At 41.8% G+C, this 14228-nt stretch overlaps 1 protein-coding gene across 1 annotated transcript; it reads left to right on the top strand.

The window, feature by feature from the left end:
- The first annotated feature begins 931 nt into the window (after positions 1-931).
- LOC115775021 (uncharacterized protein K02A2.6-like) lies at positions 932-5667 on the top strand. Its single transcript, XM_030722469.1, has 2 exons — positions 932-5522; positions 5554-5667. Exon 1 carries the CDS (start codon positions 1228-1230, stop codon positions 5269-5271), a length of 4044 nt encoding a protein of 1347 aa, XP_030578329.1. The 5' UTR covers positions 932-1227; the 3' UTR covers positions 5272-5522; positions 5554-5667.
- The last annotated feature ends 8561 nt before the right edge of the window (positions 5668-14228 follow it).

Raw genomic sequence — 14228 nt, 5'->3', positions numbered from 1 at the left:
TTGACCTCCAAAAGTCAGGTCGCTTAGCGAGCACTAAATGGGTGGGGTGCTGGGTTAAGAAGGAAAGTTATATTCTGCAAGGCTAATGTAGAGGCCTGGGTTTGAATCTGCAGTAGAACCTACTCGGCTCAACCCGACTTGACTCAACTTGGTTTCAGTCATTTTCTATTACAACTGAGTGCCACCTCAATGTGGGCGGTGTCATATTTGAAAGACGGACTGAAAGTCCCGTGACATCATTTGTATGTGACACAAACTCATCAATGGGGGACATCGAGACAATGGTATACCTGCAACTTGCTCAATGTCACCATCCACCGAGCACAAAAACGTCTGCACCCCGTCATTGGACCATGGTGTTGGTTTGTGTGTAGCCATTTCCATTATTGCTGGGTTTCAAAAATGGTGGGATTGATTCTTGTGAAGGAGTCGCTCTTATGACTCATCCATAGGCTGTAGGCTGTCTCTCTCACAATGAGGAGACAGCCTACAGGAGAGAGGTCTCCCGCCTGGAGAACTGGTGCCAGGAGAACCACCTCCTGCTCAACGTCAGCAAAACAAAGGAACTGATCGTGGACTTCAGCAGGAAGCAGCAGAGGGACTACCATCCACTTGTCATCAGTGGTGCTGAGGTGGAAAGAGTGGACACTTTCAAATACCTGGGAGTGACCATCTCACAGGACCTGTCCTGGACTCATCACATAAACATCACTGTGAAGAAGGCCAGACAGCGTCTCTACCTCCTCAGGTGGCTGAGAGACTTCAAGCTCCCACTCAAGGTGCTCAGGAACTTTTACACCTGCACCATCGAGAGCATCATGCGTGGGAGCATCACCACCTGGATGGGAAACTGCACCAAGCAGGACTTCATGGCCCTAAAAAGGGTGGTTCGTTCAGCTGAATGGACCATCAGAACTGTTACAATAGGAACTACTGTTTGTATAGGTGAAGCGCTCGGACAGTTTTAGGGGCCGGAAGCGTATGCAGCAGGGCATCCAGACCGAGCTGTATTGTTGTTTACACGCCTGAATTAATAAAGTTAAAGACCCTATGAGTTAAAGTGGACCGAGTTTGTGCTCTTTGAGGAATTACAAGAAAGAAACGAACAAGAATAAAACATGGTGGCAGCGGCGAGGACTTGGTCTGGATTACAGTAGCGTAGCACTACAGTGTGTGCCGTCTAGCGGTAGCGAGAGCTAACGAGGAGAGAGACCACTACAACACGTCATGGATGGCCTGAAGCCGCCCCGGACGCTATGCCTGGATTCCAGCAACATCGCAAAGACATGGAAGAGCTGGAGGGACGAGTTCCTGCTGTATGTGGATCTAACGCTGACAGATGCAGACGACACACAGAAGGTAAAGCTGTTCAGCTATCTAGTCGGTGACAGTGGCAGAGACCTTTTGGACACGCTGATGGGAGATACTGCTCATGATGCTTGGAAGCTAGAGGATATCATCAAGAAGTTTGATGATCATTGCAACCCCGGCGTGAATGAGACGGTTGAACGTTATCGTTTCTTTACTAGGAGTCAGGGGGCCAGCGAGAGCATTGACAGCTACGTTACTGAACTAAGACTGCTAGCAAAAACGTGCAACTTTGGGACATTAAGGGATTCGCTGATTCGGGACAGGATTGTGTGTGGAGGTAACAATACAAGCATGAGAGAACGCCTGCTTCGTGAAAAGAACCTCACACTGGACACATGTCTTCAACTGTGCAGAGCGGCCGAACTGTCCAAGGAGAATGTGAAAGCAATCACCAGCGCAATTGCAGAAGAGGTGCATGCTGTACAAGGAGCACAGTACCAGAGTACAGACAGCAACACAGTGCAGTGTAAATTCTGTGGGAAAACGCACGAGAAGAGGAAAGAAAAATGTCCTGCATTTGGGAAAAAGTGTGCTAAGTGTGGCACAAAGAACCATTTTGCAGCTAAATGCAAAGCAAAAATGGACCGGACAAGACACAAACATGTGAGTAACATAAAGACAGAAAGTGTGAGCGATGAATACGAGGATATCGCCAGTGTCACCTCAACAGAGATGGAGAAGGTGGACACTGAGGAGACAAGATGTGGTGAGGACAAGGGAATAAAAGAAAGAAAAGAGACAGGTACAGTTAAAAAAGACTCCCAGCTTCTGTACGCAGGCATGCTGCTAGGGAAAAACACAGTACAATTTCAAATAGACTGTGGAGCTAGCTGCAACATTATCCCAATCAACCTGCTAAATCCAGACGTTGAGTTGGAACATACCAAAAGTGTGCTAGTCATGTACAACAAAAGCAAACTGAGACCTATAGGGAAGTGTAAAGTTAAGATAAGAAACCCAAGAAACAATAAACTGTACCGACTGGAGTTCCAAGTGGTGGATACAGATGGTGTAATGCCTTTGATTGGTAGGAAAGCCAGTGAGGCAATGAAGCTGATTAAAGTGCACTATGAAAACATCATGGCAATTGATAGCATAGTCACAACGGCAAAAAAGCCTGCAATAGAACCCTGGACGGTGGAGCAGATTAAAGTGAGATACGCTGATGTATTCACTGGAGATGGGTGTTTAGAGGGAAAATATAAAATGGAGATAGACAGTACAGTAAAGCCAGTACAGCTACCAAAGAGACGTGTACCAGTGGCTTTAATGAAACCGCTTAAAGAAGAATTACAAAACCTACAACAGAGAGGGATAATCACACCTGTGGAATGCAGTACAGAATGGATCAGTGCCATGGTGGTTGTCCAAAAACAAAATGGCAAGCCTAGAGTGTGTATCGATCCCAAACCTTTGAACAAAGCGCTAAGGCGTAGTCACTTTCCACTGCCAACTATTGAGGACATTCTACCAGACCTGTCGAAAGCTAAAGTGTTCACAGTGTGCGACGTCAAGAGTGGATTTTGGCATGTACAGCTGGAGGAGGAGTCCAGCTATGTGACGACGTTTGCCACTCCATTTGGTCGGTATAGATGGCTGAGGATGCCAATGGGGATAAGTACAGCCCCAGAAATCTTTCAGAGAAAACTGATGCAAGCACTAGACAATATGCCTGGACTGTACATCATAGCGGATGACATTCTGATCACAGGGCAGGGAGAGACGGAAGAGGAGGCAGAGCAAGATCACGACAGAAAATTGAAGCAGTTTTTGGACAGATGCAGAGAAAAGAATATAAAACTGAATGCAGACAAGTTCAGATTGAAGCAGAAGGAGACTACATACATCGGACACCGCCTGACTGCTGAGGGCCTCAAACCAGACCCAGAAAAGGTGCGTGCTGTTGAGCAGATGCCAGCGCCGACAGATGTGAAAGCAGTGCAAAGACTGATAGGTATGGCTAATTACTTAACCAAGTTTTGCCCTCACCTGTCAGATCACTGTAAAGTGTTAAGAGACTTGACACACAAGGATAGTGAGTGGACGTGGAATGCAGAACAAGAGGAGGCGTTCCTTAATCTAAAAAAGACAATAACAAATGCCCCTGTGTTAAAGTACTATAACCCAGAAGAAGAGCTGACATTGCAGAGTGACGCATCAGACACAGGATTAGGTGCAGCACTGATGCAAATGGGCAAGCCAGTTGCTTTTGCTAGTAGAGCACTAACAAAAACAGAACAAGGATATGCACAGATAGAAAAGGAGTTTCTGGCAATGGTCTTTGGCCTGGAGAAATTTCATCAGTACACATATGGCCACAAAGTGACTGTTCAGAGCGATCACAAGCCATTAGAAACCATAGTGCGAAAACCATTGCTGAGTGCTCCCAAAAGGCTGCAGGGTATGATGCTGCGCATACAGAAATATGATACAGAAGTCTTGTATGTGCCAGGAAGGGATTTAGTGCTAGCAGACACCCTTAGCAGAGCCTATCCTCTGGAGGACGTACCTGTGGAGGCTGAGCTAGAAACAGTTAACATGGTACAACATCTACCGATCTCAGCAGACAGACTACAGGAGATAAAGACAGCCACAGAACAGGATAAAACACTGCAGCTTCTCATCAACACAATGACATGGGGATGGCCAAAGAACAAGCTGCATGTGCCAAGTGAAATCAGGCCTTATTTTTCATTCCAAGAGGAACTCAGTCACCAGCATGGGATAGTCTTCAGAGGGGAGCGTGCAGTTATACCAGATGCCATGAGAACCGAAATCACCAGCCGTATACATGCATCGCACCTGGGTGTCGAAGGATGTCTTAGAAGGGCAAGAGAGTGCGTTTACTGGCTAGGCATGAATGAGCAGATTAAACAGTACATAGCGAAGTGTGACATTTGCCGGTCCATGGATGACAAACAGCAAAAGGAAACACTAATACCACACGAAGTGCCAAACAGGCCATGGGCTAAGGTGGGCACAGACCTGTTTATGTTTGACAACAGGGATTACCTCATCACAGTGGATTATTTCTCAAATTTCTGGGAAATAGATTACTTGGCCGACACAAAATCAACCACGGTGATAAAGAAACTTAAGGCTCATTTCGCCCGTCAAGGTATACCAGATATAGTGATTTCAGACAATGGCCCACAATATGTGTCACAAGAATTCAAAAAGTTTAGCCAACTGTGGGGATTTCAACATAAGACCTCATCTCCAGGTTATCCCCAGAGCAACGGCAAAGCAGAATCAGCTGTTAAGACAGCAAAACGACTTCTGCACAAAGCCAAAGCCGCAGGACAGGACCCCTATCTTTCCTTGCTGGACCACCGTAACACACCGTCGCTGGGCCTGAACACCAGTCCAGCACAAAGACTGCTCAGTCGGCGCACCAAAACATTGCTACCAATGAAAAGTAGCTTGCTGAAACCAAGGGTTGTTCAAGTTCAACAGGAACTGATGAACAGGCAAACACATCCAAGCACCTACTACAACCGCTCAGCCAAGGATCTGCCTGTGCTTAAAAGTGGGGACTCAGTGAGGATACAGCCGTTCCCACCACAGACCGTCTGGAGATGCGGCAAGGTGCTGTCGCGGATCGATGAAAGGTCCTATGAGATACAACTGCAATCTGGGAGTGTCATCAGGAGAAACCGCAGACACCTCAGACTGGTTCCGGAAAGGGCAGTCAGGGACCCCGTTGATGTGGACATCAACTTCCCAATTCAGGCAGAGGTTACAGGACAGGGTCAGGCAGGGTCTGTCCATCCTCCGCACAGGGTTTTAGACCACACACCAAAGGACATTGGTAGCGGAGAGACCACTGTCACAACCAGAGCAGGTCGCACAGTCAAGATGCCACAACACTATAAGGACTATGTCCTGTCACACAGATAAATTACTCAGTGTTGCTCATGGCCTTTGGGGGGTTTACATCAAAATGGGGAAAATGACAATAAGTGTTCAAAACAGAAAAAGGACAATGGAATATGTTTATGTTAATAATTACCTGTTATAAAGAAATGCACTCTGAACTGAAAAAAAAAAAAAACTGTACTGTATATGTTGAAATGGGGATGAGCTATTTTCAGGCTCGGAATGATGCGAGTCATGTGACAGTCAATGTTTTGTTTTGAATTTTTTCAGAGGTCACTAAAGATGAATAGTTTGTTTTCAGAGGTACTAGTCAGATGTTGAAATTAAGGGGAAGCTGTAATTCTGAAAAGAAAAGGGATGTTACAATAGGAACTACTGTTTGTATAGGTGAAGCGCTCGGACAGTTTTAGGGGCCGGAAGCGTATGCAGCAGAGCATCCAGACCGAGCTGTATTGTTGTTTACACGCCTGAATTAATAAAGTTAAAGACCCTATGAGTTAAAGTGGACCGAGTTTGTGCTCTTTGAGGAATTACAAGAAAGAAACGAACAAGAATAAAACAAGAACCACCCTCCCCAACCTGCAGGACATTTACACCAAGCAGTGCAGGCTGAGGGCCATGAAGATCCTAAAACAGCCCAGCCACCCCGGACACTCTCTCTTCTCCCTGCTCCCATCAGGCCGGCGTTACCGCTGCCTGAGGGCTAAGACTGAAAGGTTGAAGAAGAGTTTTTACCCACAAGCCATCCGTCTGCTCAACTCTGAGCCCTAACTGGACCATTATTGCACAGTGTAAATATTATAATTTATAAAAGTGTGTATAGTGTATAGTATATAGAGTATAGTGTATAGTGTGAATTACTTTTTTTTATTTTTATTCTTCCTATTTATATGTGTGTGTATATATGGTTGCAGGTACAAAATACAAAATACATTTCACTGTGCATTGTACTGTGTATAACTGTGCATGTGACAAATAAACACTATCTTATCTTATCTTATCTTATCCAATGACATCACTTCCTGGCCAATCAGTGGCATGCTGTCTGTTGACTGAAAAAGTACCTGGTAGCAGGTACTACCACATAATGCAAAACCGAATAGAGTGGAGCTGAGTAGGTGGTAGCGGAAAAGAGGTTTAGGATTTGCAATGTGTTATGGATGAGTAGTTCCTTCACCTAAAAAGTAATTATGTACATAGTCATGTACCTTTGCCTTTTGTTTTGTTCTTTTTTAAAAAAGAAATCAAAATCTTTTTTTTTCCTTTTAAATGGTCATGATTTACCTCCTAGCTGGCTGGCATGGCTCAAGGCTTAAAACTCTATATAAGGAACTTCTGAAATGTCAGTGGAGAAAATGAAAGGGAAATTCACTTCTAGAACCGGAGCCCTTGCGGTCACTGTTGAACCCTGTTGAATTTTCCGCTTTGTGTTCACCCTGAAATTCAGGGATTTTAGGAACTTGCTTTTGGACCAGAACAGGTTTCCATGACGTGACTGTAAAAAAGATTTTGGTCCTCAGAACACAAGTAATGGAGGTAGACATGCACATGTTTCCGTTTTGAAATAATTCATTCCCCAGCCTCTTACAGTGACCACCTGATCTGAGTGCCTATATGCAATTCTCCCTGAAGGTTAGCTTTACAACAAGAAGGGGGTGACAGTTGGACAGGTACACCCATAACATAACTAAAATATTACCTAATGAATATTTTCATATTACATTACATATTAATAGTGGTTCAGATGACTATGCATGATCTGATGCTAGTAGTGACAAACCAAATATTTACAAATATTTAATTGGCATAAACATACAATAACAACCAAAAGAACATAGTGGGGCATTTAACCTGCAGCCAATTTAGAATTACCAGTTAACGTAACCCTATGCATATACTTGGACTGTGGGAGGTAGCCAAAGTACCTGGAGTGAAGCCATGCAGACACTGGGAGAAGAAACCAACTCCACGCAGAAACGGCCCCAGCCTGGATTCAAACCCAGGCCCTTCTTATTGTAGGCCACAGTGCTAACCACCACACCAGTTGTCTGAGGTTATAGCTCTTATTATATAAGAGATATATTTTGAATCACTAATCCGAGTCCTTTTTTTTTTCTATCAATGAAACATTAACTTGCATCTGCCATTATTTTATAGGTAAGTCGCATACCAGCATTTTGGCAGCCTTTCTGAGCTGTTGTTCAGACTTGAGCTAGTGCGACTGTCTTTTATAGACACCAGTTTTACTGTTACATTATAAACTCACCCTTTCACTCTGCTAATGCTTCCAATTTGAAAGAAAACCTCTATATTCCTATGCTGGTGTAAGTCATAGCCCGGAGCAGAGTACACTATTTCACCATGTAGTGTATAATTGCATGGTTGAGGGGAGACATGGTGGTTCCTGATGAGCATTGTACAGACTGGTGTAGGTGTGTCCCTGATGATTATCTGGAGAAACTCTGGAGTCTGATCACGGACTCTCCTTCTTCCATCACCACCTGCTTGCAGAAATCCAAATAATTACCAGCGTGTTAATGTGGGTGGTGGTCCTTATCTGCAACCAATCGCACCGAGGCATGATGGAACTGCTGCCGCTGCTCATGGCATTGCTCATTTCTTCCAAGAAGAAGAGCAGAGCGAATCTCATTAAGGAGAGGAATTTATTAAACTAACGGAAAACTTTGTTCAGTCATTATTATTTGTTGTCATTTTAAATTTTTGTTAAGTAATGCATTTATGTAATGCATTTACATTTCTCTCTTTTTTGTTTTGCATCAAATATGAACAAAAAGATTAAAGCTACTCCAGCCTCACATGACATGATTCGGATCTTGAAGATTAAGCGAGATACTGACTGACGGATGCAAATTGATGATATTTTTTTTTTTGGGAAGCACATTGCATTCATCCATCACTGCAGGCATGTTGACAGAGGCGATTAACTCATGAGTAATTTCTCTTTAAACATGATTCATTTTGACTGGCACAAACTAAACTACTAATTTTGGGTCACTGAATCTGAAAATTATGGCTTAAATTGTTGGTTGGCTCTAGTTTTTAACCATATGCTGCTTTATTTGAAGTCAGAAATGGCTAAAATACATTCTGACCCCTAAATTTAGGCGAAACTAGCCAAAACAGGGGTAGACGCCAATATTCAGACCATTCTTCCTAAACTATTCATTCACGTTGGGTGAAATTGGCCTTGTATGAAATGGAATTGTATCAAATGTGAAACGCAGGTGTCCAATTTCAAATCCTACAATATTGTCTCTATTTGAGAGTTTGACCTCTGCTCTGAGGTTGGATTTGACCCTCCAAGTACATATTGTTATTTACAGTTTCATATTAACTCTTCTTTATATACAACTTTTTTTGATTTTTTGTTACATAATAAGATCATATAAGGCAAACATAAACAGGTAATAATAATTCACTGAAATAGTGGACATTAAGTTGTAATAAAATTAGAAGTCTTGGAAACCAAAACCAATCAGGTATTTTAAGTGTCATATCTGGATTCATTCCTTCATGCTGCACAGATGATGAGTCATCACATGCATCATACAGGCCTACTTCTATTGTAAAAAATCCTTTTGTAACAGCTGTACTTTGTGTTAACTAGCCAATTTTAGCATGCCAATGTCATTAAGTACAATGTCAAACATGGAAAACATCCATCTAGCCTTCCATAGGCTGGAGCCTATCCCAGCTGTCATAGGGCGAGAGGCAGGGTACACCCCGTACAGATCGCCAGCCTGTCAAATAATATATAAAAACTACAGTTTTGATTTTGGCACCAAATATTGATTTTGTTCAGGTTTTAGACTACTTATCAAATTTCAATAATTAACTGTGTGCTAGTTTTGGTCATTTTATTTAAAAATTTTTAGATTTACTTAAGCACACGTTCACCAGCCATTTGCATTGGATATACAGTCACAGTTGTTCTCTCTACTGAAGAGCAACAACATATTCAGGAATTTTATAATTCATTCACAAACAGGCTTACTGTGTGCTGTGTGGGTTTAGCTTGAGTTAAATTGCTGGATTACTAATTTCTTCTGATAGCAGCACCAAAAATATCCAAATGAAATCAATTTTCGCATTAGGTTCTACTCAATCAGGTCTTTTTACACTTGATAAGAACACTATATGAGTTCCTCTGGCAGGAACCTTTTGATATTTGTATCACACCTTATCTTTGCTACTTGTTTCCTTAAATAAGGAAATGTGCTGCCAGTGGGACAGGTTCAGTGTCTTCTTTTAAAGCATTACAACTGATGAGGATTGACATCAACCCCAGTGATTTAGAGCAGATGGACCAATGCAAGTCTGAGTTGCCAGCTGCACTCACAATTGACAACTTCAGCTTTCCCCATATGTGGTAAGTTTATTAATCCACTGCTGTGTCTTGGGAAAATGGCTTCATACACTGTGCTCTCTAAGACGTGTATTATTTGCACTCTTATGAGTCTACCATATAGCACATATTGTTGCAGGTGTTCCAGTTTGTGATGTGATTAGTTTATGTCTTGTTTATTTTTTTAAATTTTTACATAGAATTGCCTCACACGGAATAGTCTTATATGTAAATATAACAGGTTTCTGAGTGTGTGTCTTAATTTATAACCTCTATTTTCTGAACAGCATGTACAAACACAAGTGCAGCTGCGTATTTAAGTTTCTTTTCTTTTCTGAAACACTGGGCTTTCTTTTCTTAAATGTCAGTTTCTGTGTGCTCCTGTTGTTTTTTTCAGCTTTCTCACTACATGAGACATGGTGTTGCAATGATTATTAGAGAATTGGTTGATTTGGCTATCCTGGAATTTATTGCTTCATTTGTTTGTTTGTTTTTTAATTGTTCTTTTAAAAGAGTTATTTTAAAAAAACCTGTAATCTACCTAACACATTGCACTAATAATCATATAATTAAAAAGAAGGAGAACTATGTGGCCTTGATTTGGCTGTCTGCCAGAAGGTTAGCTCAATTTTCACTTTTGGCAGATCTGGCCAATCCCGCTTCAGCGGTATCTCTCCGCCTGTTTAAACCCTGCTCCTCCCTCCACTTTAAATGCACAGCATGACACACATACACACTGTGAACCTTCCTCAAACACAGGGGAAACACTTGGGGATTATAGCGTTAGTTTTTCAGAGTCAATCACCTAGAAAATAGAGCCCCTGAATGGGTGTCCGAACCAATATACGGTCACTTAGGCGCAGGGGGCTGACCAAAGAACACAGCCAGGTGGAAGGAATACAGGCATGCTGGGAGTTGAGAATGTAAATTAAAACTTGCCTAAGCATTTAAAAAAAAGTGGAACAACCTTTCTCACGTTTCCAGATCCTCTCACAATAGCTGGCAAACTGGCATAAGTCACTTGTAAAGTAAAAAAAGAAAGTAGTAGAGAATGATTTGCCTATTATTCTCTTTGTGCTATGGCATAATTTCCAATTTTTTTATACAAAAATGACACCCTCCACACACACATACGCACTCACTGTTGATGGCTCTACTTAGACAATTATTCCACACAAAGTTTTATGTGCCATCATTATTCTCGGAGTTGTGGATTATTCATGAGACTGGAATCTCTTGAGCGTGTGTCACTTACAAACTCGAAATCGCATTCACATACTTGATTCCAAGTCACGACACAGCACATATTGAAATGAATGGTAATCATTGTTCATCAGTGTCGAGCAGAATTTATTCAAAAGATGGTCAAGGACCCTCGTTACACAAACGCTTATATTTTTTCCATTGCCCTGCTGTGCTGCAGCTTGTGCAGTAAAGTCTCACCAGGACTGAAGGTTCATTTTTAAACTAATGCGGCTATCTAATTGAGATTAGCATTGTTTTACTGTTGTTATCACACGCCTCTATTGACACTCCTATACACTGCTTAATTTGGGGAATGTACTGCAGTATGACTCCCACACCTCAATGCAGCCCATTAGTAAGCATTCATGTGCATGGCAAAATCTGATTACCGGAGGCACTTAAACTCCTGCTGTAAGTCTCTGGAATTTCACTGTGAGATCATGTTGGTGTCCTTCCAATACAGAATTCAGTACAATCCATTTTTTTTTTGTGTGTTATCTACTTTTTCTGGCACCATTAACTACTACAGATTTGCTGGCATTGCCCATGTTTACAGTAATTACTTTCTTTTTGCATATTTTTCAGCTGTGACTGGCCAGCTGCAGTTATTATTGGTTCACTAAGCATAGATTTATGTTCAGCGTCATTTCACTGTGTTTGTAGTCTAGTATTTTTACATGTTTTATTTGTGTGTTAATATGTTATTATATGAATGATCTTATATTAGGATGTCTCCTTTCTATTTTCAGTCCACCTGTGGAAAGAGAAGAAAACCTCTGCTGCCGCCTGAAACACATTAACTCTGATTGCAGATGTAAATGTATTTGTGACAGAAGCTCTTGGGAAAAGAGCATTTTTGGCCATTTAGTTCTCTCATTTAACAATTTGTAGTAATCTTGTTATATACAGTTTATTCATGTGCATAAATGCACTGTTTTTTAATTAGGGAACAGCTTTGAAATTTTTCATTAAAAAAAAAAAAAAAGGTTGCTGAAAGTGGGAGCAAAGCACTGCAAACACCGTAACAGCTGAAAGTGCACTCTGCATGCTGTTGGGAACAGCATCGCAGTCTGCATTCACGAGTTAGAGACAAACTGTAGCACTTACCAACAATGTGGCATTTACCTGAAAATTCACCTGCATTTTTCTCAGTGGGCTCCGTCTTACAAATAGGCGTCTCCCTCCCTCAACAAAATCACACTTTGATGTTTTTCCCTGTTGTGTTTGGCTTTTGTTGCACACAGACTGCCCATCTTTATTCTGTGCTTGCGGGGTAGCTGGGCTTCAAAAACCACTATTTTCATGGTTTCAAGCTTTCATCTCATTTGTTGGTGGAGGAAATGTCATGCTGCTGTTGAGTGGGGTGCTGTTTTGTTGCGTGGGGGCAGGCTGGGCTTGTTTCCCTCATTGAGGGGGTTGAAGAGCGCCTATCTTGCTATAGGGAACCAGGCTGGCTTTAATAACATGAGGTCTACGGTGCGATTTTAACAAAAGAGTATTTGGGATTAGATGTTGCAGTGCAAGCAAATCACAGCTGGGGTAAAAACAATTCTCCCATCAGGGGGCAGTCCTTCCTTTGGGAGCTCTTGTACCCCCTGCCGACCTGATAGGATCAAAGCAGGTCGTGAGAGAAATTTGTTAAATTGCAAGGTGAAAACTAAATCCTTGTATTCAGAGGGGAAAGAGTAAAGATGCTTTAGCTTGTTAGCTTAACAGGCTAAAACCTAATTACAACAGCTCTTCCCACTATTATTAGGTAGGTTATTATTAGATATTTTTATCACTTACTGTTATTTTTCTTTTTTTTAACCAAATCTGAACAAACTCCTCTGCTCAGGTAGAAACCTCCAGAACAAAGCTTGTAAGTAGAGTTAATATTTTTTTCTTTGTCAAACTTCTGTCAGTGGGTGAGTTTTACACTCAGTTTCATGTGGTCATGTTTTCCCAGCTTTCACACTCAGGTAGTCAGAAAATACCACTCAGCAGCTGATAAACTGTGATTAAAACAGTTCTTAAAAAAATTAAATAAATGCACGCTGCACTGAAGTTAATCACTTGTCAGAGAGCTCATTATTATTAGGAAGGGGCGCAGGCCTGACGGGAAACAGACAAAAGCAACACAGCAGAGGTGCTTCGGGTTCAGTGGGACACTGTGATGGTGCTGGGGTGGCATCAGAAGACTGCTAAGCTGGCTTTTGTATCCTTTCCTCGAACGCCCTCGCCTCTGGGGACACCCCACCCCCCCACCCCCGTTCTCACCAGCAGGTTGTTTGCTCGTCCTCCCGTTAAACCCTGATCTCAAAATTAGAAGTTCCTCCAAACACCACGTATGACCGCGACGTGACCCTGCGTGAAGGCAGAGACAGCGAGACGTTTTGGTGACAGATCTACCGACTGGTTTCCTTAAACAAGGGTTAGGACACTTGATAGTTTCCTGGATTATCTCCAAGTGTTTGCAACACTTTTTCAGACAGTGGTTAAATAAGGGCTTTAAACTTAAACATAATTACCGCCACCAAGGAGCTAACGGTAGCATTTGTGTCATTCTGTCTCTAGCTCAAAAAGTTTTGAATGGATTCTGATAAAACTGCACGGCTGTAGAGCAGAGTCGTGTTAACAGTCCACTAAAATTTGACTTTATCCACCGAGGTCTTCAAGCTCAACTTAATTTATTGATCGACAACTGAAAAAAAGCTTTATAACTTAGAAACTATGATTCATACAAGTGTGGCGTGAATGGTCAACATACAGAAATAACCGTATAAAGATATAAAATAACATGTCACATTTGACCTCTGACCTCTTCATCAAGGCCAATTGATTGAGCTGAAGGTCAAAGTGATAACAATGATATACAGAGCTTTTTAAAACTGTTTCTTACTGTTATGTATTGAGAGCATATCGGCATATAGGGAATGAAATATGGGGATTCCGAATATCACATTGTATCCAAATATCACGTCACCTCATGAGTGACCTCACTCTTACATTTCACAAGTATTATTAAATCAGATTAATAAAAAATATTTTACCACTATTTCAGTAAATATATCACCTGCAGCTGTATCACTCCGTTATGTTTGCTTGATTTGTACTGACATTTTGTGCTGTTACGTTGTGACACTGTTGCAGTCGTTGTCCTGTTTGCATTCATGAGTCTGTAACATTTTAACAAAGGACTGCAGAGGAAAACTATCCAACCAGCTCACATTAAACTCTGATTGTTGCTTATTAATGCAGAAAGATGGATGCATATTTTGATAGATTGGTACCTGCTGCAATAAAGCAGATCAGTGTCCGGTTCTGCCTTCACACACAACACACAACACTGCATCCAGTTTCTATATTATAGTGAAGATTAATGCGT

This window comes from Archocentrus centrarchus, assembly GCF_007364275.1.
Source record: "Archocentrus centrarchus isolate MPI-CPG fArcCen1 chromosome 18 unlocalized genomic scaffold, fArcCen1 scaffold_23_ctg1, whole genome shotgun sequence".
NCBI classification, from domain to species: Eukaryota; Metazoa; Chordata; class Actinopteri; order Cichliformes; family Cichlidae; genus Archocentrus; species Archocentrus centrarchus.
Note: the sequence above shows the minus strand (reverse complement) of the source record. Positions and strands in the feature narration are given on the sequence as shown.

Bases quoted from the DNA above. Each gene is read 5' to 3' on its own strand.
- LOC115775021 (XM_030722469.1), top strand. From the start codon at position 1,228: ATGGATGGCCTGAAGCCGCCCCGGACGCTATGCCTGGATTCCAGCAAC.